This window comes from Cervus elaphus, chromosome 33 (assembly GCF_910594005.1).
Source record: "Cervus elaphus chromosome 33, mCerEla1.1, whole genome shotgun sequence".
Lineage (NCBI taxonomy): Eukaryota > Metazoa > Chordata > Mammalia > Artiodactyla > Cervidae > Cervus > Cervus elaphus.
The window spans coordinates 14,032,773-14,058,353 of NC_057847.1; the positions used below are offsets into that span (position 1 = coordinate 14,032,773).

At 35.8% G+C, this 25,581-nt stretch overlaps 1 protein-coding gene across 1 annotated transcript; it reads right to left on the bottom strand.

Moving 5' to 3' along the window:
* Nucleotides 1–4,111: 4,111 nt before the first annotated feature.
* On the bottom strand, nucleotides 4,112–25,581 carry ZC3H15 (zinc finger CCCH-type containing 15). The gene is made up of 10 exons (XM_043894484.1): nucleotides 25,363–25,581; nucleotides 16,414–16,515; nucleotides 12,102–12,213; nucleotides 11,305–11,457; nucleotides 10,748–10,839; nucleotides 9,419–9,601; nucleotides 8,120–8,266; nucleotides 7,704–7,805; nucleotides 6,793–6,916; nucleotides 4,112–4,934 (listed from the first exon to the last, which is right to left on the bottom strand). The coding sequence occupies exons 1-10, from the start codon at nucleotides 25,435–25,437 to the stop codon at nucleotides 4,744–4,746; spliced, it is 1,281 nt and encodes a 426-aa protein (XP_043750419.1). The 5' UTR covers nucleotides 25,438–25,581; the 3' UTR covers nucleotides 4,112–4,743.

A 25,581-nucleotide genomic window follows, 5' to 3' on the forward strand; every position in this document is an offset into this window, starting at 1 on the left:
AGATTAAGTACAGATTAAAGGATTCATAGGTAAAGAGACACAACTGCACATGTAAAATTGAAACTGGTATATATACGCTACTTTGAAAACATTCGCATACCCTTTTCTCAAGATTAAGTGTCAAAAAAAGTGGTCAGGTATTAACTGTCTTCTGAATTATTAGCATTAAGCTAACTAGACAGGGCTAACAAAATTAAGTCCTAGTGCTTAAGTCCCTAAGTACCACTTAATTTTACCTACATTTGTTTCAAAACCAGTATATGTCTCTGGGGACCGAGTATAAAATAACCACCTTTGCCTGAAAAATGTCTATCAAAATACTTTTACAAAAGACATTTTTATTTAAAAAAATCTAAATACTCAATGAAATGTAAATACAAAATGACTGAAAAGTTTGCCTACAGTCTGATAGAAAAGCCATTCCTATTAACAGTTATGTACTTGCTATTTCAGTTTCATATTTCATAGCCTTACACAGCTGTGACTCTGCTCTTCTAAAATGTATACTCAAATCAGGCACAAAGTCTTAAGCTAAGTCATGCTACAGTGCCTATGAGAAGTATCTTATTTGTGAAAAGGCACAAAAACCTATTAATTGAATGAATAAATAGCCTATTAACAGAAGGTAACGAACAGTGAAAGGGTAAACATACATTAAAATGGAGGGGGAGTATTTGGAAATGCATTTTGTACTAATGCCATTCAGGATTGTGTGTGTGCATGTGCGCTCAGCTGTATTCAGATTTATTTCTAAAGATACTATGAAATTTTGTGAAGTGAAGTGGTTCAGTCATGTCCGACTCTCTGCGAACCCATGGACTGTAGCCTACCAGATGCCTCTGTCCATGGAATTCTTCAGGCAAGAATACTGGAGTGGGTTGCCATTTCCTTCTCCAGGGGATCTTCTCAACCCAGGGACTGAATCCAGGTCTCCCGCATTGCAGGCAGATGCCTTACTGTCTTAGCCACCAGCGAAGCCATGAAATTTTGTGGATGGTACTAAATTCTAGTTTAAAGTTATCTTTGTAGTTTTTATTAATTGAGAAACAAGGTATTATCCTCATTCAGAAAATACTATTACCAATGGGATATGCATCTGAAAAAAAGACAAAAACCCCAAACACAAGATTTTGGTAGTCCACCTACTACCTCTCACATAGTATTCCTTGTAGTAATACATTCATTGCTACACATACCTAAGTTCATACAGTATGAACAGTGTGTACATACCTGGAAGCGTTAACATTAACAGTGTATGTATCAGAATCAGTATATGTATCTGTATAGGTATCAGATAGATATCTGTATGTGTATCAGAATCCCAGATCTCCACTTTAATATATAAAGACCAGTCTGTAGCCTGTGACCCTGAAAGCTCTTTATACAAAGTTCACTACACAGAATATGAATAGAACTCATTCAATACTATTAATTATCTGTAATAACTTCTGTTACAAACTCCCTTTTGTGCACTGTGTGTGTTAAAACCTGAGGATGGATGCAATGCTTTATGATCTGCTACATGTAAATATGATGCTGTAGATTCCTTTTTATCACATTCTAAACCACTTACTGGTCAGAATGGCCTAATTCAAATATTAAAAAAATGTAACAATTACACAATTTTGCATCAGTCCATCCATGGTAGGTCTATAGTATTATATAAATTATCTGTGCAAAAAGAAGTTAATATTATAATTATTTTGCATTAGAAAGATTTTGGCAGACATAGGATCATGATAGTAACAATTATTGAGTACAGGATAAAAAGTGTTGACTGACGTAACCCCTAGATGTTAAAGAAAATAAAAAGGTCTTATGTTAAGGAAAATGATCTCATTAACAAACTAAAGGGAAATACGGGTAAAGCCCTTCTGTGAAGGGCTTACATTGTAAGTTCCTAAATCACAAATCTTTAAAAATGAAGCTAAGTCATCAAATAATTAAAATTAGATTACAGAGACCTACCATGTTAACAATGGAAATTATACAGAAGAGCAATGTGTAAAAAAAAACAAAACTAAAGTTTCGTGTAAATGGTTTTGAAAACAAGTGCCAATGTCAGATTTGTTGTACCAAGACAGGGTAACTGCACTGTCAATAATACAGGAACACCTTGGAGATACCACAGGTTCAGTTCCAGATCACCACGTATTACATATGTGCAATATTACATTAATATGCAATAAAAGTGCATATTACAATAAAGTGAGTCACACAAATTTATTGGTTTCAGAGTACATATAGGGCTCTCCTGGTGGCTGAGACCATCATCTGCCTGCAATGAGGGAGACCCGGGTTCAATCCCTGGGGGTCAGGAAGATCCGTCAGAGAAGGAAATCGCAACCCATTCCAGTATCCTTGCCTGGAAAATTCCAATGACAGAGGAGCCTGGCGGGCTAGTCTATGGAATTGCAGAGTTGGACACAACTGAGCAACTAACACTTTCACTTTCAGTACAAATAAAAAGGTCACACGTAGCTTATTAAGTTAAGTGTACAATAGCATTATATCTTAAAAAACAAGAACAAACATTAAGAATAACATGTGGAAAAATAATGCTGATAGACCTGCTTGATGCAGGGAAGCCATAGGCCTTCAATTTGATAAACGTCCAGTATCAGCATTTTTAAACTGTACTTCGCTGAGCAAGTCTATCGGCGCCATTTTTCCAATAGCATTTGCTTGCTTTGTGTCTGCGTCATGCTTTGATAATTCTTGTAACATTGCCAACTTTTGCATTAATATAATATCTGCTTTAATGATCTGTGATGTGATTTTTTTATATTAATCAGTGACTTCCTGAAGTGATGGTTCACTTATGAGATGATGGTTAGCCTTTTTTTTTTAGCAGTATCTTTAAGGAAGGAATGTACACTGTTCTATAGACATAATGGTACTGTACACTTAACAGACTTCAGTAGAGTGTAAATAAAACTTTTTTATGTAACAGGAAAAAAAATTTGTGTGACTTGCTTTAGTGGAATATTTTGCTGTACTGCAGTTGTTTGAACTGAACACTCAAAATATCTGAGGTATGCCTGTATATGATTTAATTTTGTATTCTGATTTTTTTCAGATTAAATTTTTTTTTTTTGCATTCTCTGAGCATATTTTTTTTTCTAATGGAAGACAGGCAAATTAGATGAAGGCTGTCCTATGTGTAAAGAATCGTGGGTAATGAAAATTACTTTCACACTATAGCATTTTCCTTTTAACTCACTGATTAAAGAAAACTGGTTTTCAAAATCAAATGCTTGCTGTAAGAAATAATACTTCAAATTGAAATGTTTCATTATTAAAGTATTTAAAGCTTTTTAATAAAAACAATGAAATAAATCTTTCATAGAAAAGTATGAAAGTATACTTCCATCGTAGATGGGAAACTTGGCTCCTGATAGTCTAAACCTTAATAGTACTGAATTGTCAAGAACTCAATTTCTCTATCAACTTTGATGTTATCGCTAATAAGATTTACAATCATGTTTTCTTAGCTTTCACAATTCAGAAACACTTTAACTTCTCTATGCAGACAAAGAAACTAAAGTTCAAAGAATTTAAAAATCATATAATTAGGGCCTAGGTCACCTGACCTTTTACTGCTATTATCTTAATTGCCTTAAAATCCATTAAGATTAGCAAATAACAAAAGCAGCACTGTATTCGTATTTGAAAATGTATCAGTGTCAAAGGCCCCCTGCCCACTTTTCTGGTGGATTTCTTTACACTCTTTTACACAAGGTTATCCAACTTCATCATATACTAGTGTAACACAATGGATCTCCACAATGATGCTTTAGTAGTACTTGGTACAACAGCTTTACCTGCACTGCTAGCCCATATGCATGGAGGTGATACTTAATTAGGTTGATGATCTATCAATTCAGTAATTACCCTTTCATATAACACCATCCATAGTTTCTTTCTGAGGCTAAGTATCTGTGTTACTAAACTCACAGCAGTGCTATCAGCACTCAGTCCGGTAATCGGCATTAAGAGAATCCTTTAAGTGTCTGTGTCTTTTGTGACAGTTAATTCTAATAGATATTTAGTAAAAATTCTCAAGCTAGAAACAGAAGACTTTCAGAGAAAAACATTAAAAAAAAAAAGGTCTGTATTTGGAATTTATTGTATCACTGTTTTTATTTACAACTTTATTGGCAAAAAAGAAAAGGGAGTGGTTTCAAACAGTTTAACACAGGGCATTGCAGTTGTTCCTGTCAGATTAATGAAGTTTCATTTTAAATGTCCATCTAATTGTCCAAAGATATACAATACTGAATCTGCATATGCAGTTTCCTTGATGAAGTACAGGCTCATATCTTAGGCAGTCTTTTGAACATATAAATACAAAGGAAATAGAATCACTCATTAAAAATTGCCTTAAATGAAGGGTAATTTAAATTTATGTTGTCCTTGTAACAACACATGCCCAATGAAAATCAAAAGCTGGAAAAGCAGTTTACACTTCCTACTTGAGTGGACAATTACAACCATCAATCATTTTCTGCAATGACCACTTATCTTTAATTTATCATGAACTACTCTGAACTTACTATGAGATGTAGCCAAAGTCAGAAAACAAGATGTAGGGAGAATATTCCTTTTTTGGAGGAAGTAAGCCCTCCATAATCAGCATGGGAAACAAACATCCTGTTGAAGAGTTTTAGGTGGAAAAAAATTAATGTAGTCAATTTCAACTCATGTTGAGCTGGCTCAATTTTTTCATTGACTTGTTTGGTGTCATTCTTCTAAATCAAGTGTGTTTAATTCTTCTTCTAGTTCATCCAAATCTTCCCCAGTGAACAGATTTTCATCAACAGGAACAGCATCGATGGCTCCATTTTCCTGTCCTTCCCCTTCGTTGTCCTCTTCCAAATCACTTCTCTCACCATTTTCAGCCCTACCTCCGGAAGCTTCACTTAATTTGTTTTCTAAAAATAAAAATTAAAATCAATAAGGCCTAGAAAACGAAAACACTAGTCCATTAGGAATAGTTACAGACTGATATACTTTTCCTTTTTCCATGAAAGCCTTCCTTAAGATTACTCTAACAAGAACTGATTTTTCTTTTTTTGAGCTTATCTGTATCAGTTTTCTAAACCCACTATAAAATATGTCTTTCACTGAAGACATCTGATTGTTTAATGGTTCATACATTTGAGGGCAAGATTTATTTTATACAACTCTGTATTCTCTACATGGCCCAACAATTAGGTTTTTAAAGTCAACTTCCATGTATTTTGATAAATGATTATGTGATCTAAAAAATGTTCATGATACAAGCAGCTACAGAGTTTTTGGTTTTACAAATAGTAGTTAAGTCACACGAGTTGTAATGGTGTAAATGCAGGAACATTTCATCTTGTCATCAAATTGTGGAAAAAATAATCCTGGGGCTGTGCAGCTACTTCTTTCAGGCTATAGTTATTATGACTGACAAAACAAAAATGCTTCCCTTTCTTGTTCAATGACACCAATAATGAACAGAAGAGAATTTGCAATAGCTTAAAGTTATTTCATACATCTCCGATGACAAATTCTTAGGAATTAAAACCTCTGAGGTACTTGCAATTGTGCCTATTACTACCAAAGCCTTACTTCTAAAAGGAGCAAATTAGTTTGCAATTGCCATTAAGACAATAGTCTGACAGTATTCTCAAATCTCAGGAGGGCAGGCCAGTTTTTCCAGTTATAACTTGTATTTCTTTACTGTAAAAATAAGGTTTAGCTTTTTTCCCCCTCTCAACTTTTGTCTACCCTTTTCCTTCACAGCAACTGTGCCAAACTTTTTTTTTTCTTACTCAAGGCACAATTAGATATAAATTGTATTAGCAATCTTTTATTTCCAAATATACATGAGCCAGCCTCCTGTCCATTCTTATTCTTATTTTTTTTTTTTTTAATTAGTTGGAGGCTAATTACTTCACAACATTTCAGTGGGTTTTGTCATACATTGATATGGATCAGCCATAGATTTACACGTATTCCCCATCCCGATACCATTCTTATTCTTAATCGAACAAACTTAACTACTTATAGTTCCAGATCTTGATTCTATATCTAGCACTGTTTCGTCTTCAATTTTTCTTTTTCAGATCCTTTTTTTCTGGTCAACAGATAATATTTAGATTTCCCATATTCTAAAAGACCCTTCTCTCATGACCATGTCTCCCTCTAAAAGTCCTTAAATGCGAGTGATTTAAGTTCACTTGTTCTCCTCACTCCTCATACCACTGTAGTCCCAGTGAAAACTGTGTGCTCTGTTCTTACGCTTCTTTCCCCAATCATAATTAATTATTTCTAACTCTCACCCGACTTAATCTTCCTGAAATTCTGTTCTTCTCAGTAACTTTCCCAAGCTTTTTCCTTTCTACTACTCTAAAACATTAATGTTTTCAGCAGTCTGTTCTAGAACACTCTTATCCTATGTATTGGGCCTGGGTGAAATCATTCCCTGTTAGCTATGAATGCAGATGACTTTCAAACCTTTTCCTCCTGGGAATGTCTACACAGTATCCTAGACAATGTCACTTTTGAAAAGCAAAATATCTCATACTCGTGTGCTCCCAAACTCATTTTCATTTCCTTGAAGTTTCAGTTAATGGCTTCAATATCCAACCAGCCACCCATTTCCACAGCCTCCACTATTTACTACCTCTATATTCAGCCAAATCATACGTTTATGTTACTGGTCTGGTACCTGCAGCCATCTAAGTTTGCCAAGACTGGTCTAACCTCCTTTAGACAGTTTCTTAGTTTGTGGAATTACATGAAGATTAGCATACTTACCATCCTTTTCTGAAGTATATGTGCTGAATCTTTCAAGACTGGCTACAGTAATACCTGTCTCATCTACATCTCTTGGGATGTACAGGCTTAAATCTATGTCATTTACGCTCACTGAATCATCAACCTTTAAAAACACACAGAAAAGGAGTGTTACTTATAAAAATAGTTTTCATAAATTACTTGCCCTTTACCTCTGACATTTATCTTAATGACAGAAAATTAACAGTGCCAAATGAAAACAAATGACTATTGCCAAAATTCACTTCTTTTATACACTTTTTGAGAAAGGAAAAGAAATGTCACACTTGAAGCTTCTTCCTGACATCATAGTTTTACATATACAATAATTTTAATCTTTTAACTCAAAGGCAGAAGTCAGAATTTTATGATAATCATATGAAAAATCAAAAGCTATTTGCTATTTTATCAATATAGTTAATAGTTAAAATATTAATATTAGTAATACCAAGTTTATCTATTACCAATAATTCTGCTGCTGTCTTCTGCTCCCTTCTCTGTACTTTTAGTGTCTCTGTCTCCTGATTTTTTTTTATTATAAAGTATTAAACAAAAACCTTTTTTTGCGAGGGAGACTAAAACATTTTACAGCTAATACACTCAAGCATTTAACACTATATTAGGTACTATCCCAAGTTGTATAAAGAAGTATAAACAAATATGAACTCACTAACTCATTTAATTCTCAGAAGTACTTTGTGACCGGAGGGATTATCATTATGGCAGTATTACGGATGAGAGTGGAGGCCTAGAGTGTAGCTAATTTCCCAGGGTAGAGTAGGGATCTGAACCAAGGCCTCCAAGTTAGTACTCTTAACTATATGCTCTCGTGTCACTCTCTCTGTTTCTCTCAATCAACATGAGAAGATGAAGTGCCAAAGCATCTTTCTTACCTCATCACCACCTGTTCCCTGGGTGTAACGGGTATCATCAGCTTCCTCATCATCATCGTCAACCAGTTCAGGACGAAATTCAAACACCTCACGACCACTGATCTATTCAAATACACACATATATCAACTCAGGACAAACTTCAAACATTTCTTAGTCATCGATTTTATTTTTAAAAATCCTTTATTTTTTTGGTGGTCCCACATAGCATGTGGAATTTTAGTTCCTCCATCAGGGATTGAACCCATGCCCCTGGCAGTAGAAGAGTGGAGTCTTCACTGCTGGACTGCCAGGGAAATCTCTGCTGGTCACTGACTTTAGACATATACATAATTAAATAGAGATAAAATCTTCCATAATATAGAAATTATAAAATGAAAGAAAGATTAGAAAACCTATTTAGGAGTTTGGGACATACCACTAATGCTTTCCCAGCTTTGAAGTCTGCTTTCCTTCTTTCTATATCTTGCTCAAGTTTATCAATCTTTTCTTGTCTTTTTCTTTTCTTCCATGCAAGAAAAGATTCTAGAGTGATTTTGGTAACATTTGGACCTAGGGCGGAACGCTGCAAAGATAAAAAAGTTAATTTTTTCCCCCCTAAAGTTATCTATGATAATATCTAATCATTTTTTCTTAGTTCAATTAAGTCCTTGCTATGACTGTTATGAAGACATTAAATCTGCAGTTAACTGCTTTATCTTTACTTTTCATGGCAAGGAGCAAAATGAGTGTCCACAGATACAAACATTTCTAAACATTATAAAATACATTATTCTGAGCTAGATGTCTTTTCAAAATCGAAGGTGAGTAAAACTTGTCATGAGAAAGTCTTAAAATCAATAGCTGAAAACAATAAATATGAAAAGCAGCAATACATCCAAGTTTCATTTATGATTCTCAAAAGATGAGGTTTTAGCTAATATGTAGCAGAACTAGGATACAAATAATTCCAAATATATCTGACTTCAAGTCTACATTTTTTATCACAATATACTGCCTCCTGTGAGACACTAAATGATACATCCTTTCAAGAACAAATGTATATAACTTCAAAGTTAGACATTTACAAAACATATTTAGATCACCCATAGCAAGGCAAAATGGATACTGTTTGAAGCATACAACCCTAAATCTAATATTTCCAATAATCTCAACATTTTCATGTCACTGCCAGAAGCCTTATCTGTTGACTCAATAAACCTATCTGCTAGCTCAAAGGATAAAATTCTTGTGCTGAACCAGAGATGAGCAGATGAAGAGTCCTTGAGGCCAGAAATGATGAAATATACATGAAAAGCTGTAGAGGAATTGTCTCCTTTCACATGTTAAAATAACCAATAAATAACTAGGCAAAATGGTGAAAAAATAAAGACATCAAGGAAAACATCTAAAACTTCAATCATTCTGAATACTGACTAAGCATTTTCATGAACTGACATAGCAGTATATGAATCTTATGAAAATAATTTGTTTGATAAGCCAGTGGCTAGCACTTAAAAAAACTGTTTCACAATCCTAAAATTAATATCATGATTATGGCTAGGTTTACATTTTTGACATGTAAGATTAACCAAATAAAAAGTAAGGAAGCTTTGAGAAAAATTCGTATTATTTTTTCCCTTTCTTAACAACATGCTATTGTTGCCCCCAAGTGGTAAATATTAGAATTTCACAATACTGCTTTAGAGTTTTATGGTAGGAAAAAGATACCAGTTACCTCTCTTTCAATTAGATCTTCTAATGAAATTTCATCCTCTTTCTCTTCTTTCTTTTTATCTTTTTTCAAGACAAATCCAGGAGGAAGTGCATGACGATACATGCAAATATCACCCCCTCCAGGACATACCCAAAACCAGCCGTATTTGTTGTTTTCAATAGCTTCAAGGAAATGTTTGCACACCTAGAGACAGTATTAATCACAAGTAGTGGCTCAGTGTGGTCCGTTTCCGAGGTAAATGCTTAGGTATATGGAACAGTTACATTCAATTCACATCTTTTTTAAGCTAACCACTTAGGTAGAGAATACCCTGTGTACAGAAATGTAAATATACATTAATCTTAAAATATCTAATACAATGGTAACTTTCCTTTAGAGAGGACTTGTATAAAATATTTATTTTTGACATTGCTCTAAACTGAATTATACAAAAGGATTTGCTGACATTTAGTCTTTGTAAATGCAATCCAAAGAGTGGTTTTTAAATATGAGAAATTAAAAATGGTTACAAGAAAATAAAACCAATAACTTTGTTTTGATCTTTTCTAAAAACTAACCACAAGCAGTAAAGATGCAAACATTATTTCGATTAACTGAAATTATAGTCAATTTTGTATAAGAAGGGAGCACGGTATGAATGGGTGCAAGATGAAACTGTACTGAAGTTTTAGGTAATACACTTTACAAATAAGAAGGAAAAATTAATAAGCAATATTCTTTTCCTAAAAGACTACAAGAGATAAGTAAAAACAATATTCAGAATTTTTCTAACACAGCAAGATTTTTCACTTGTAAGTATACTACAGAATGAGTACGTGGACATGAATGTAAAATCTGAGAAACAGGGCACTGATTTGTAAAAGTACATTTCCTGGAATAATACTAGAATCATTATGTACCAAAAACTCATTTTTGCAATTCATACAAAATAATATTTTTACTTTTATGATTAAATGTCTCCCTACCATTAAAACAGAGTAAGTTATGAATTAGACAGGGTAGTTTAACAGTTCTCCCTCCATTCATTTTGTATAAAAAGTTAACAATTCTTCTATGAAAACGTGTATTCATCCCTGTTTGAGAAAGTAAAACCATCTCAGAAAATAGCATTTGAAGAACTTTCATCACAGGATTTTTAAGTCACTTTTGAACAAGAACTATGCATAACTGACACTTGTATATTCCAAACACAAAGCCTGATCACCTTATCTTTATGAAAAGATCCAGTAATTTAAATAATAATCTAGTAGAAAATAGCAGAAATATCTTGCCACATAACTCTCCCTAATGATAAATACCAAAGCAACTCAATTCAAGAAAAGGACATACTATTTGAGTTTTTGGTTTTTTCTTTTCCGCCTCACCGTGCTTCTTGTTCACAACTTCTTCCAGTTTTTTCTCATCCCAATTATCCATAGTATCTAAATAGAGAGAGATATGGAGACTAAATACTGTAATTTTGTTTACTGTCCCCAAAATACATTGCATATATCCTTATACAAGAAAGTCATATTATAAAACTCATGACCTAAAGCATTTCCTTTAAAACACCAAAGGTAAGAATAAACAGTGTTGTGATATTTTCACCAAATCTAAGTAGTTCAGGCAAATGAGAAGGTAACACTAGAAAAAAGAGTGAGAGACAAAGACAAAATAAGCCACCGGTTTTTATTTATTTTTTCTTTTGCCACTGGTTTTTAAATATCTTCATTTACTTAATCAAAGGCCATAATATGATAAATTCAGATTTTACAAAAAACAACAAACTATTCTTCAGGACAAAAAGTCCTACTAAGACTGAAATGGTCTTCAAGCTACTAAATATTTTAGTAACAACAAATCAAAAATATAACTACTTTTAAGAATACATCTTTAAAAAAAAATACCTTTTTCAAGCTCTTCATCTCTTGCATCAATGTAAACACTTCGCTTTTCACATTTTCTCTCCAGAGTCAAGTCATGAGAGAACTTACACTTATCTCCTTTAGTACATTGTCCTTGCTTGAAGAATGCACATACTACAGATTTGGGGTCTGCACCTAAGTCAAAGAGCACATAGCATTTATATTAAAAACTGCCAGATAACAAAGTACAGCTTCTTTCTAAGCTACAAATACTTTTGGTTAATTTGTTATTTTCTGTTCACTGGTGTGAGAGGAAATACCACACATATAGGTGAATATTAAGACATTTCTTTGAGGTTCTTTCTATAGTACATTATATCTGTATTTGTTTGCTTTATTCTTACCAAAAAAAGAGAGCAAAGGGGTAGGAAACCAAGTAAGTGCATATGTTATTCTATAGTTACTTGTCTAGTTGGGAGTCAATGAGGTAAGAGGCAAAAGAGAAATATAAATATAAATGTACTTGCAGTGCCAAGAGTTTGGGATTTGCAGTTTTTATAACCATAGGTTTGCTGTGTCTACCACCAAAGATCAGAGATTATAAATCAACTAGTAGACTGCCAAAATCCTTAATCTTCTCTTATGGGGGTTGGGGGGCTAATGGCTGGACGTAACAGTTGTATGACACAGGTATGCACATATAAAAAGGAGTAATAAGAATCCACATAGATAATTTTGACAGAGTATTATTTTCACAGCATATACAACTGAAGAAAACATTTAAGAATTTTCAAATATGAATTACATTGGTAAAAACACTTCTGAAATTTAAAGTTTACCTTTACTTATTTTTTGAGCAGCAACTACAGGTTTGAACAACTCATTTAGCTCTTGTAATTCTTTTTTCTTGTCATCTTTCTTCAACTTCTTTTCAGCTTCACTTTGTGCTACCTATAATATTACCAGGTATGATATATAAATTTGATGCCATATAATAAAACTGTTTTCACTACACAGTAATGTCTATATCACTGACATAACAAAGACAATCACATATTACATGTATATAGTTCTTACTTCTTAAAATCAATGTTACAATGGCCTTCCAGTATATATTAAATGGTGTGTCAAACTAGTAAATGAAATTGCTAAATCTTGTAGAGCAATTGACTCATAAAAAACCTATACATGGTACCATGCCAAGTTAAGAGCATATTCAAAAGCTTATAGCAATAGCATTTATTAAGCATATGCTACATGCCCAGCATTTTTAGCAAATGGTTCTCACCTGGGAATTTCTTCTTGTGACAACAACCTACTCCCCAGAAATAAGTAGGTGCATTTTGAAGATCAGAGATATAAATATCCTAAAATGCACAGTCCCAAACAATAAAGAATTGCACCAACACAAATACCTGTAAGTACCCTTGGGAAAAACACTGGGCTAGGTCAATGTGGGAGACCAAACAAAACAAAACAAACATGACATATGACATAGTTCCAGGCACACAATTTACATACCTAATATGATTAGAGGTTTCATCCAAACATTTATATGTCAGGTCCTATGTTAGATGACAGGGAATACAAAGATGAAAAGACAAAGATGCTTATTTAAAGAAGCTCAGAATCTAGTGGGAAGACAGACATGTCAGCAACTATAATATAATACACGGTGCTCTGGAAACAAAGAATGCTTATATGCCTAAGAAAATTAGACTGAGCTAATACTTTATGAATGAATTCTTTTGATAAGCAAGAAGTGCAGAAACAGAAGCTTCAACCAATGCAAAGATGAATCAGCTATGATAGACATCCATGAAAAATATGGACTGTATCAACAGGTGGACAGGGTGAGATTCAAGAGTTTAAAGTAAGCCAGTGACACAATCAGACTGCATTTCATAAAGATCATAATAACAATTTTACGAAGAGTTGACTGAAAGGAGTCCAAGAATGAAGGCAAGGAAAATTAGGAGGCTAATGCAATTGCTGTAGCCAAGAAAGCATAGGAGCTTAAAACAGCATTAGTAGCAAGGATGGAGAAAAGGTGGAAGAAAGCTGTTAAGGAGCTAAAACTGTTAGGACTAAGTGACTGACTAGACATGAAGTATCAGGGAGAGGGAGGAGTCTAGGACTATCATTTGTATGGTTAGTGATGCTAAACAAGACTGGAAATGCAGGAGGAACAGGTTTCATGGCAGGAGGTGGAGATGAGTTCAGTTTTAGACATACTTAGTATGAGATGCTGACAGGGCAGAAAGGTGGAACTATTTAGGAGGCAGCTGGACATGGATCTTGATTCCTGGATAGAAGGTCAGCTTTGAGATAAAGATTTTAGAAATAGCTGCTTACAGATAATAAAGGGTGTGTATGAGATTATGCCTGGACACCATAAAAAAGTGTAAGAGCAGAGAACAGTATCCTGAAGAGTATCAATGTTAAACAAGCCAAAAGAACCTGAAAAGCTTGTTAAAGGACGAAAGAAACATCAAAGAAATAAATAGAAATCCAGGACAAGAAAGTATTAAAGGGAAAGGAAATTTTAGGAAAGAACTGGCCAAGTATTATAATAGGGTTAAAGACATTCTAAATCCTGGCTTTGATGATGTGGTCAGATGTGTTTAAACAGAACAATGAGAAAAGTTTTCTAAAAATAAAAACTTAAATCACTTTATTTTTAATAAAAGTATTCTTTGTATCAGATGTTTGTGGGGATCAGAACCACTTTTGTAAGTATTTATGTTAGAAATCAAACGATTGTTAAATAAAGTATGGTTTGTACCCCTACTTGACAAACATACCTCGTGACATGGAAGAGCAGGTTCAAATTTAAAACACTCAGGTTTCATGGAGTTCCACATGGAGCACGGCAGTAAAGCAAGAATCAATCCCTGGCTCCTCCTCTTTCCACCACATGTGTGCGGGGAGACAGCAGGTGCAGGGGAGGACATGGTTTGGATCTAGACTCTGTCCATACTCCCAGCACATACCCTCGCATTGACTACTTCAGCCACATGGGCAGTGAAATGTATCTTAAGATGGACTTGGGGTAAGTGACTTTGAGGCCCTGAGCTGGTGTGGGGAGAAATATGTCTAGAGGAGACACAAAGTAAGGTCATCCTCTGCAGCACAGGTTTGGTGGGGATGGGGTGGGGGGAGGAAGAATCTTTTGCCTGGCTCTAACAGTAAGACTGCTGCTCATTTCCAGTGTTAAGTATGGTGGTTAGATACCTCAAGTTCACAGATAAAAGGCCAGTTACCCGAGAGATTATAAAAAATGTATTACTGAAAGTACTCTCAAGTCCGCAAGACATTTTATGGCTTTCTAAGGTTGATGAAATTTTAAATTACCAGTCAATATACTTCCCACTGGAAGGAAAAAACAGGAAGAGGAAACATGTTTGAAATGAATCCTTACATTATGCCAGAAGATTTACTTTATCTTCTCATTTAACTATCACAGAAAACCTACAAGGGTAATTGCTCTTTCATTGTACTACAAATTGAAGACCAGTGTCATTAAATAATTTAGGATCATAAAACAAATAAGATAGAGGGATGCATACTCAGGCTGATCTGATTCCAAAGCCTGCACATACATTTTTATTAGACCAGGCTACTAAGTCAGCAGTGTAGAAGATCAAGCTTTTGGCTCTTGAGTCAAACCATGCATAAGAGAAGGAAAAGTGTTGGAAGTACTAATCTGTAGACAGAATCAGTGATAGAAGCTAACCATCTTATGAATATATATTTTGGTATTTTCAGATGGAAAAAAAGGTGTTTCAAAATTAAGGAAAAGGAGATGGGGGGTGAAAAAAGTACTTTTTAAAATAAATGTCTGTGGCTATAAAATCCTAAACTCAAAGCAAAAGATCTACATTAAAAAAAAGAAACGAGAATACAGAGATTTGAAGAACATGTGTCTGAAGTTTTTTGAATGAGTTGCCAATTGATAAAAATAATTCCAAAATTCATCTGGAAAAATAAATGCCTAAGAACAGCCAAGAAAAACAGAAAAGGAGCAACGTCTTAAAGGAAAGGACTTGCCTTATCAGCTAACAGAATATGTTACTAGGCCACTATAATCAAAATCGATGTGGTACTGGTTTAGGGAAAGAAAAGAGAATCTAGAAATAGATCCGAATATATATATGAGACTTTAATATATGTCAATAGGGATGTTTCAATTCAGTGAAATAAATGATGCTAGCTATTTACTTGAAAGGAAATATCATGCAAAATAAATTTATATGATAAATTACAGACTGTAAATAGAAAAAAAATCTAAGAAAAACACATAATCTGGTGGCAGGGGAGACCTCTTCAACCATATAAAAGAAAAGCTAGACATATCTGACAGTACAAAAACTAAAAACTGTTGCACAGCAATATGTAACAGAAACATCACAAATTATCTATAATGTAGACTGTTGTACAGCAAAATGTAACAGAAACATCACAAATTATCTATATCTCTCTCACAAGTTGACAATAAAAAGACAAAAAACCAAAAAAGCAAAGGATTTGAAGGGAAAAGTCAGAAGTAGACTCAAACAGTCAAAAAGCTTAAGGAAATTTTCAAACTCACTAGGAAGAAGGAAAAGAAAAATGAGGTATCACTTTATACTTAATCAGATTGGAAAACATTAAAAAGAGCTTTAGTACCTATAACTCATGCACTACAAATGAAAATGTGAAGTATTACAATCTCTATGGAGAATGATCAGGCAAACTTCTTAAAATTAGAAGTTCATTTCCCTTTATTTAGAAATATGTCACCAGATAACTTATGCTACATAAATAAAAAGCACAAATGCATGTAAAAACACCTGTGCAAGAGAATTTCTTGTAGAACTGTTTTTAAAGTCTGAAAGCTGGAAACAAAGTGATTACTCATAAAGAGTGAAAAGATGGATACAGTACATCCACATCATAGAACAGTATGCAGCCACTGGAATAAATGAGAGCTACATAAAAATGGCCTGGAAGAGTATCTAGAAGGTATTGCTGAGTAACCAAGACAAGATGCAGGTAAGTTTACAGAGTAGGATTCTGTCTTGAAACACAATTATAGCACCAAACATTTTTATCTGCAACAATGTTGTATTACATCCATATGAAGAAAATGCAGAAATTTAAGTTACTTACCTGACGTGGATTCTGTTGACCAAATTTAACTTGATGAGTGACAGCCTTGATAAACTTCTGTTGCTTTGCTCCTTTCTTATTCTTCAGACCAAAAGTTTTGTCCTAAATGAGAAACAGTATTGAAATATGTTAGCAATTTATATTAACGATACATTAGGATTCATTACTTTGCCAACAAATGTCCGTCTAGTCAAGGCTATGGTTTTTCCAGTGGTCATGTATGGATGTGAGAGTTGGACTGTGAAGAAAGCTGAGCGCCGAAGAACTGATGCTTTTGAACTGTGGGGTTGAAGACTCTTGAGAGTCCCTTGGACTGTAAGGAGATCCAACCAGTCCATCCCGAAGATCAGTCCTGGGTGTTCATTGGAAGGACTGGTGCTGAAGCTGAAACTCCAATACTTTGGCCACCTCATGCGAAGAGCTGACTCACTGAAAAAGCCCTGATGCTGGGAGGGATTGGGGGCAGGAGGAGAAGGGGACGACAGAGGATGAGACGGCTGGATGGCATCACCGACTTGATGGGCATGAGTTTGAGTAAACTCCGGGAGTTGGTGATGGACAGGGAGGCCTGGTGTGCTGCGATTCATGGGGTCTCGAAGAGTCGGACACGACTGAGCGACTGAACTTAACTGAACTGAGGATTCAATACATACTTATAACTATCATTAAACTTGTTAGTCTATGATGCTTTTTCTGAATTGTTTTAGAATATCAGTATTACAGGATATGCAGAGTTGTTACAACAGTATAATTAGTTCAACAATCAAATAAGTTTAGGAAAATGCTTATTCAACAGGGTTTCTAATTCTTATGCACAGGATATCTGAAAACCTTTACCCAGAGGGGAGGCAGCCATCCTAAATCTTCCTTTACCTCAGAAAGCATTTTTCTCAGCAAAAAATGAGGGATTATGAACTTACTACTAACACATTTTGGGGAATACTGCATAAGCAGATACATAAAGTTCTGAATTGGTTTCTTGGGTAATAGAACTATCCTCTCTAAACAATTAAAGAACTCAAATTTAAAATGCATGCATTACTAGCTGTTGCTAAAATAGAAATACTAAAATTGAAGTATTCCTAACTAAAAATCAACACTTTAAATTTGGAATATTATCAAATAGTACTTTGGGAAAGCTATCACTACAATAGCAGCTATCACTTGTGGAGTGCACCTTACATGCACGAAACGACAGTCTCTGACTACTAATGCTGCAGTAGGATGAATAGTGTCCCCTCAGGGTCATGTCTACCCAGACCTCAGAATGTGACTTTAAAAAGGTCCTTGTAGCTATAATAAATTAAGACGAAGACACACTGGATTACATATCCTGTGACTAGTATCTTTATAAGAGAAGAAAAGGGTGAACAGGTTTAGAGAGAAGGCAATGTGCAGGAAGAGGCAGAGAGATTACAGTGATACAGCTTCCAGGTCAAGGAATGCCAAAGACAGCTGGAAGCCACCAGAAACATGTACACCCATGGCGGATTCAGTCAATGTACGGCAAAACAAATACAATGTTGTAAAGTAAAATAAATAAATAATTTAAATTAAAAAAAAAAAAAAAAAAGAAAGAAAAGGCAAGGGAAGATTCTTCCTTAGAGTCTTGAGGGAGCACTGTCCCTGCCTGCACCGGACTTCAGATTTCTAGCCTCCGTATCTGTGAGAGAATAAATTTCTGTCGTTTCAAGTCACCCAATTTGTGGTAATTTGTTTGAGAACCCTAGAAAGTACACAGGAGGGTAGACTGAGTGAGCTTCATCCTAAGGTGAAAAGCCTATCAGGAAACCACCAAACACTGGTATCCGTAAGTCTTTTTTCCTGTCTTTTCTCTTTCTCTTGAGAAGGATCTTTCGGCTAGGACAGCAACAAGCCTGGCTAGAGGACTGAAGAAGAGAGCAGGTAGGAGGTGTCTCTTAGTTTACTACATAGACATCTTAGTGGCTCTTTTCAGGCTCACATTTTAAGCATGCCTCCCACATCCCTTGTGCCTAGTTACAGAAGCAGAGAGGCCTCCTGATTTATAACCACCCTCTTTCTCGCAGGGGTAATAAATAAAAACTATCAGTTACTTCTGTACTTTAAACCCTCAGTTTTCAGTCCCTTGCCTTCTGCATTACCTAGTACCTGCCATGGTTGAGTTTCTGGAAAATTTTGCAGAGCAAACCCACTTACTTCTCAATGGCACACTCCTAGGTGGGCACTCAGGCCCAACCGCTCTGTTCTACAAGATCAGTTAAGCAACCCATCATCCATCCACTATCAGTTTTCGTATGCTGAGGTTCAAAATTACAGATGTCTTCTAGTTTCAAGTCAGAGTTTGGATCTCCTTCATGCTCGTTTATAAGTGAGCTTTGAAAAGGAAGAAAGGGGCAAAAAGGTCTTAAATTCACCTGAGATCTTTTGAGAGGCATTCAATCTGAAATAAATTAAGTGGCTATTTTAAAGCCTTTATTTTAGATATTAGTTCTAAGGGAAGGGACAGGGTAGTGAGAAGAAAGTTATTATAGGTAGAGAATACTTATATAACTATGCGAACAAACTGGAAGTGGAAAAAACTAATAAAACATATCTTTCAATGCTCTCAAGATCATAAAGTTCAAGAGGATTTTAGTTTTAAAAGATTATTTCTCATTGGGAAACAGCTCCTGATTCATCTCATCTATATCCATCCATATAGCAAAACTTCAGTTTCCCTACTTAAATGCCTGTGCTTTAATACTGCATGATATTACAAAATTCTACATGAATTTCCTACAGCCTATACATATAAAAAAAGGTGGCAGGTGGCATATACAAGCTGATATTCTCTGTATTTTTAAAAAAAAAATATGGTTGGCTTCCCTTGTTTATAGAGTTTATATATTATAGAGTTTAATACACAATCCAATTAGAAGAAAAAAATGGTTAAAGGTAAAGTGACATATGGAGAGATGACTGCATACAGCAACCAGGTGTGAAATGTCATAAAGTACTTTCCTTTTACAAAAAAATGAGGTCTCATGAGGGGATGGAAAACCTCAGATTAAAGTTACTAGCATGAAAGTGGAATACCATCTATACATGTCTTGCCACAAAAGAGCCTGTCTGGGGTTCAGTTCATGCTTTCTGTATTAATACAGAGGAGAAGCAAACTAAGAATTGAGCAAGGCCAAACAGAAAGACAGATACTGATATATGAAGATTTGGGAAAGAAAAAAGTCCTCTAAGGGGTGCTGGCCAGCTAGAAAGTACTCATGACAAAAGCTTCTGGTAGAGGTGTACAGGCTCCAGATCCCAGAAGAAAAACAGTTTTTCAGGTTTAATTACACTGCTTTAGCACATAATTAACCAGTCTAAAGAGATAATGAATGAGTTGTCTTTTGAAAGTCTCTAATTAGATATTGGAAATTATTGTTTTTTCCAGAGATAAAGGACACTTATTTACATCTAGCATTCACTAAACATAGACTCCTGAATATATAACTTTATTGAATCCTCTTAAAGATCATATTATCTCATTCTGTAAATGTGGATATTGAAACTCAATTCTTTTGAAGTAACACTGCTAATAAGGGGCAGGCTGTACAGTGTAATGATTTACGAGTATAAGCTCTGGAGTTAGAGTGCCTAAGCTCCAGTACCAAACAGAACTGGGCAAATTACCTTCTTTGCCAGTTTTCTTATTTGTAAAGTGGATCTCAACTTACTAGCATTTCAGGACTGCAGTGCAAGTCAAAAGACTTATTACAAGGAGGTGAAGCACAGTGGTTAACAGGAAGGACTCGGGAACCAAAATCCTAACTCTGCCACTTGCTGCCTCAATAACAACCTTGGACAAGTTATTTAACCTGTTTCTCTTTCTTCAAACGCAAAAAGGTTAATAATACTTACTTCAGTGAGGGAATTAAAGGAGCTGTGTAAAATTTATCACTTGTAGATGGCTTGCTTCTCTTCCTTTCTTTCCCCCGAACACTGAGATCTGTGTCTGGTTCAGGTATTATTTGAGTCTAAGTAACGTTCTTGTTCTTTCCACCATGAAAAACTACTTCCCAGAGAAACCAGTTAAGTTACAGGGTCGGTCGGTACACAAAGTTTTCTGAATACTACACTGTGGACCTGATACACTAACAGTACCTCTTGAAAAGAGGATAGTTTGCAATCTGGAATACTTAAAGCCTCCCTCTCCCTTCTTTTTGAATATAGGAGAGACCCTTATCTCAAGAGTAACCTGGATTTAAGGGTCAAGGGACAGTAGATGGGAAGACTAAGAGGTTACACTCAACCCTAGGGAAATAGTGGTTCTCATTAGATTAATAAGGTCCCAAAGGTAAGGTGATAAGGAAGGAATAATGTGTGTTTCAGGCACGGGAAATAAAATACAAAGGAGTTTAGAGATCAGGCAGTAATTCTAAAAGGATGGCTCCCAGAGGCTTCAAAAGTCTTAACATTCAGTGAACTCCAAACCTGACTTAAAACTGACACTTTCTCCCCCTTCTTACCCTTAAGTAATCCTACTTCTTTTACAGACAAGCCTCTATATCTTAAATTAAGATATATGAAAAAAGGAAGAGGGTGTGAGGGCAGGTCAGTAATAGACAGTGCTCAAAGATCACTGGAGTCTTCCTTTTGTTCACCAGTGTGAACAAAGGCCAGCACTGTTCTACCTCATTAGTTTCATCCCCACATGCACTCTTCTATTTTTTTTGTCCATCTATGCAATGGATACTTTGCTTCTGGTTAATCCAGCTTCAAGTAATAAACAGTTGACCTTAGCTGAAGTTTTTCACTGGCAACAAGAATCACTTCTCTTTCTCCATCCTTTACACACCTGGATCCTGTCCCTCTAAGTCTCAATTACTACTTCTTTGCTGCTACAAGGCCTTAGCTGGACATCCTTTATTTGCTTGCCCTAACCCATTATCTCCTCTTTTCCATTAAGAAACCTTCCATTTCCCAAAGCTGATTTCAGTTTATTAAATTTTAGCCAAAGAAAGCAAATAGTATATGCCATTTGAGACAACTGTATGAATGTTTAACAGAACCATAACCTTTTCTGATATACTCATTTCATAAAGAAAGCGAAAGTCACTCAGTCCTGTCTGACTCTTTGTGACCCCATGGACTGTGAGCCAACTAGGGTCCCCTGTCCATGGAATTCTCCAGGCCAGAATACTGGAGTGGGTAGCCACGCCCTTCTTCAGGGGATCTTCCCAACCCAGGAATCAAACCCAGGTCTCCCGCATTGCAGGCGGATTCTTTACTGTCTGAGCCACCAGGGAAGCATACACTTATAAATGCAAATGAATTCATGAAATTTGGGGGAGTTAAATAGGGAAAGAAAAAAAATGCAGGCACTGTAAGTTAATTATTTCAAGTGACAGAAAGTAAGCACTGTATAAATAGTGCAGGTCAGTCTGATTAACTTCCCTAACTAGTTCTTTTTATAATAATGAATTAACAACAGCTGTTATTAATTGAACATATGTCAGGTACTTTACATGTCATCTCATTTAACCCACAGTTCTGGAATGATAGGAATTAGCTCCATTTTGCTAACGAGAAATTGTGGTTTAGATAGGTCAGGTAACTTGACTAAACTAGTTTGAAATTTTAATGCAAGATATGGGACTCAAACCCAGGTCTATTTGGCCTTGAGCTGGTGCTTTTCATTAAATTATGCTGCCTCTCATGCCTCTTTTTACTTCTTAAAGTTCTCAAAACCTATGTATGCTGCTGTTCTACAGTGGGTGTCTAAGACGGTGGCAGGGGAAGCAACAGAGGTATAGAAGAGGGGACAGGTGGGTAGTGCAGCCACTTATTTAAAATCTCTTCAAAAGTGCTGCTTAAAAGCATATGTTCTACTTAACTATCAATTTTTGGTGAATTTAGAATTTCTGGTCATATGCCTACAAACTTTCCAAAATGAACCAGACTCTGAAATATTAACCTTTCACATGTCAAATATAGACAATACTTTTCCCACAAATATTATGGTAATAAAAATCAACTATCAGTATGAACCAGGTTTCAACTGCCACATGTTCATTGTAAGTTTGTTGCAAAGTATCCTTTACTGCTACTAAAAACAGAACTATTATATGACTCAGCAATTCCTCTTCTGGTTATACACCTAGAAAAAAACTAACCAAATCACTAATTTGAAAAGATACATGCAACCCAGTGTTCACAGCAGCATTGTTTACAATTGCCACGGTGTGGAAGCAACGTAAGTGTCCATCCCAGATGAATAGATAAGGAAGATGTGGTATATATACTGTGGAATACACCTCAGCCATAAAAAAGAATAAACTTGCCATTTGTAGCAACATGGGTGGACCTGAAGGATATTATACCAAGTGAAATAAGACAAAGACAAATCACTTATACGTGGACTCTAAAAGTACAAAAAAAAAAAAAAAAGATGATAAAAAAAGCAGACTAGTGGTTATGGAGGCACAATATAGGGGTGTAGGAATGTGAGGTACAAAATATTGCATGAGATCGGCTCAAGGATGTACTGTACAACATGGGGAATATAGTCTATATTTTGTAATAACCATCAATGGAAAGTAACCTTTAGAAGTTGTATATAAAAATTAAATTTAAAATGTGTAGAATTAAAAATATATATATTTTATTTCATCTTAACTTTCAAAGGCTTTGGTAATAAAAAGCCTTTCTATTAACAGTGTTCAAATTGTACAAAAAAATGAAACAAGTGCTTTTCCGGATGAAATGGAATATACTGTTCCCTAACCAGGCTGAATAACATAGTATTCTCTACAAATCTAGTTTCGCAAAAAAATGATAAAACTTAACCTACAATTTACAATATTGTGGTTCCTCTCTGGAGGGAGTAAACATCTAAGCAGCACACTACCATTTAAAAAAAAAATTACTATTAAAAAAAATCACTCATCATATATTAAATGTGGGCAGAAAGGCTTACTCCCACTATTCCAATATTTTTGGCTACAGAATACAGCTGTCTATTTTCCATTTTTCTTTGGTGAAGTCTTCATTAATGAAACTAAAGTCCTCTTCTCTTTACCTTAAAAATAACCTTGTTACAAGATGAATAAATCCACAGCTATCATTTTTAAGTTAGGAGAATACTATAATTTTCAAATACAACTGCTTAAAACAAAATTAAATATTTAAAAATAACTGTACACAGATAAAACTCAATAATGCATAAAGTATACTTTAACTGTCATGTAATATTTAATTTCATGTCTATATGTGAGTTTTACTTTGCATCATGGTTGAATGTGTTAATTCAACCTCAGTAAAGGAAGTTAACAAGTGAAATGCCACCCCTAAAATGCCCTTGGTTCACATAGCACCAAATGCCATCAGGTAACCATCCCCAGAGATTTACCAAGTGTCAAGAGTCCAGATTGTTCAAAGAGGTACAGCAGACACAGATGTGAAGGTGACGATTGTTTTCAAATCTCTAGTTATGCTACTTCAAGACAGTTCTTAAATAGCACAAATTGGCGGTAAGAATACACTGTTCTGCTTCAGAGCTGGAACCCTGCCAAAGCTACTAGAATTCTAAATAAGCATGTTAGTTAAATCCAATCAACACACTAAAAATTTTGTGATATTCTGACAAACACAAGTTCTGATTAGGTTTATACAATGAAACCCTGAAGGATTTCACTGCTATCATTTTTCAAGGCTATATATACTGAATATTAAAATAATCATTTACAAATAAATATCTCATTTCAAAATACCCAACAGGTTTTTCGTGTTCTAATGAAAAGTTAATTATTCCTGAAACGGCTCTCCATTAATTATTCAGATATATCTCATGTAGGAAAATGGTCAAGGCTTTTCCAACTACTTCTAACGCACACGAGGAACTGTTTAATTATGAGTGATTAATAGCAGGAATTTGGGAAAGAAATACCTTGTTATCTAGCAGCTAAGTCGCGTCGGACACTTGTGACCCCATGGACTGTAGTCCGCCAGCCCTCCGCCCATGGGATTTCCCAGGCAAGAATACTGGAGTGGGTTGCCATTTCCTTCTCCAGGGGATCTTCCCGAGGCAGGGATTGAACCCGCGTCTCCTATACTGGCAGGCGGGTTCCTTACCACTGAGTCACCACAGAAGTCCATACGATACGTTTATGTTATCTCAAACACGGTTCACTCTCTAAAGAAAATTCACTGATACAGTAGTTGGACTACAAATATAAAACATTTAAGAACGTCAATAGCTTCCCTCTGCCATTAAAAGGCAATAGAATCAGTGAACTAAATGAATTTACATAAATATATATATAACAAATTCAGATACAACACAACACAGCTAGTGACAAGAAACCTCATCTCCCTTAAAACGTCTTTCGATTTAAATTTAATCCAGAACCTGTGTGACAAGCGTCATGTACAAGACAGTGTGATACGATACGAAAGAAATCTCCTCTCTTCATGTAACTTGAAACAGTTTAGAGGTGGATCGAAAAATGTCACCAAGAAGTAATCTGTTGGCTTGAAGGAAGTAACCACTACTCCTAGGTGATGGGTAAAGAAACACGAAACACAAAGGCTCGTCATAAGTCGACCTTCCAGAAAGAGTGTGGTCCGAGACAGTTCAGCGTATTTCTCTTTTTTAAGACAAGCCTAGAAACGTCTTCAATTTCGGTGACTAGAGGACACAACCCTGTGAGGGCACTGGGGTAGGGGTGGGGGTCGTTTCGCACGGGAGTCGGTGAAGGCGGCTGTGTGGGGCGGAGAAGCAAAGGCTGAGTGCGGGGGAGCCCGCGGCGTCACTATAGCGATGAGAGGCAGCGAGCGTCAGTAGGAGGCTGGAGAAGGGGCTGTGGGCACACAGAGCCAAAGCAAGGGGCACGTGGGCCCAGAAGACGCGAACAGGAGTCGGGGAGCGGGGAACCGGGAGGCTGCTTTCCTGAGAACTCGCGGCGTGAGTGGGGGAGGGGAGTAGGTACTCACTTCGATAATCTTCTCCTTCTTTTTCTGCTCCGCCTTTTTGCTGCCCCCGGCCTGAGCCTGTTTCTTGGGGGGCATTGCGGAGACAGATCGCGCCGGCCAGACTTAAGCGCAGCTGGACTCCCTCAGGGACTCTGGCCCCGCGGTAGGAAAAGGAGGAAGACGCGCGCCGCCGTTGCCGTCGCACCGCACGTAAAGCTACTCGCTCACTCGCCGCCGGAA

Excerpts from the sequence above, each read along its gene's own strand:
- ZC3H15 (XM_043894484.1), bottom strand. The coding sequence starts at position 25,437 with ATGCCCCCCAAGAAACAGGCTCAGGCCGGGGGCAGCAAAAAGGCGGAG. Across the intron at positions 12,214-16,413 it reads GTCAACAGAATCCACGTCAG|GTAGCACAAAGTGAAGCTGA; the intron begins GTAAGTAACTTA and ends GTAATATTATAG. Across the intron at positions 4,935-6,792 it reads ATATACTTCAGAAAAGGATG|AAAACAAATTAAGTGAAGCT; the intron begins GTAAGTATGCTA and ends TTTTATTTTTAG.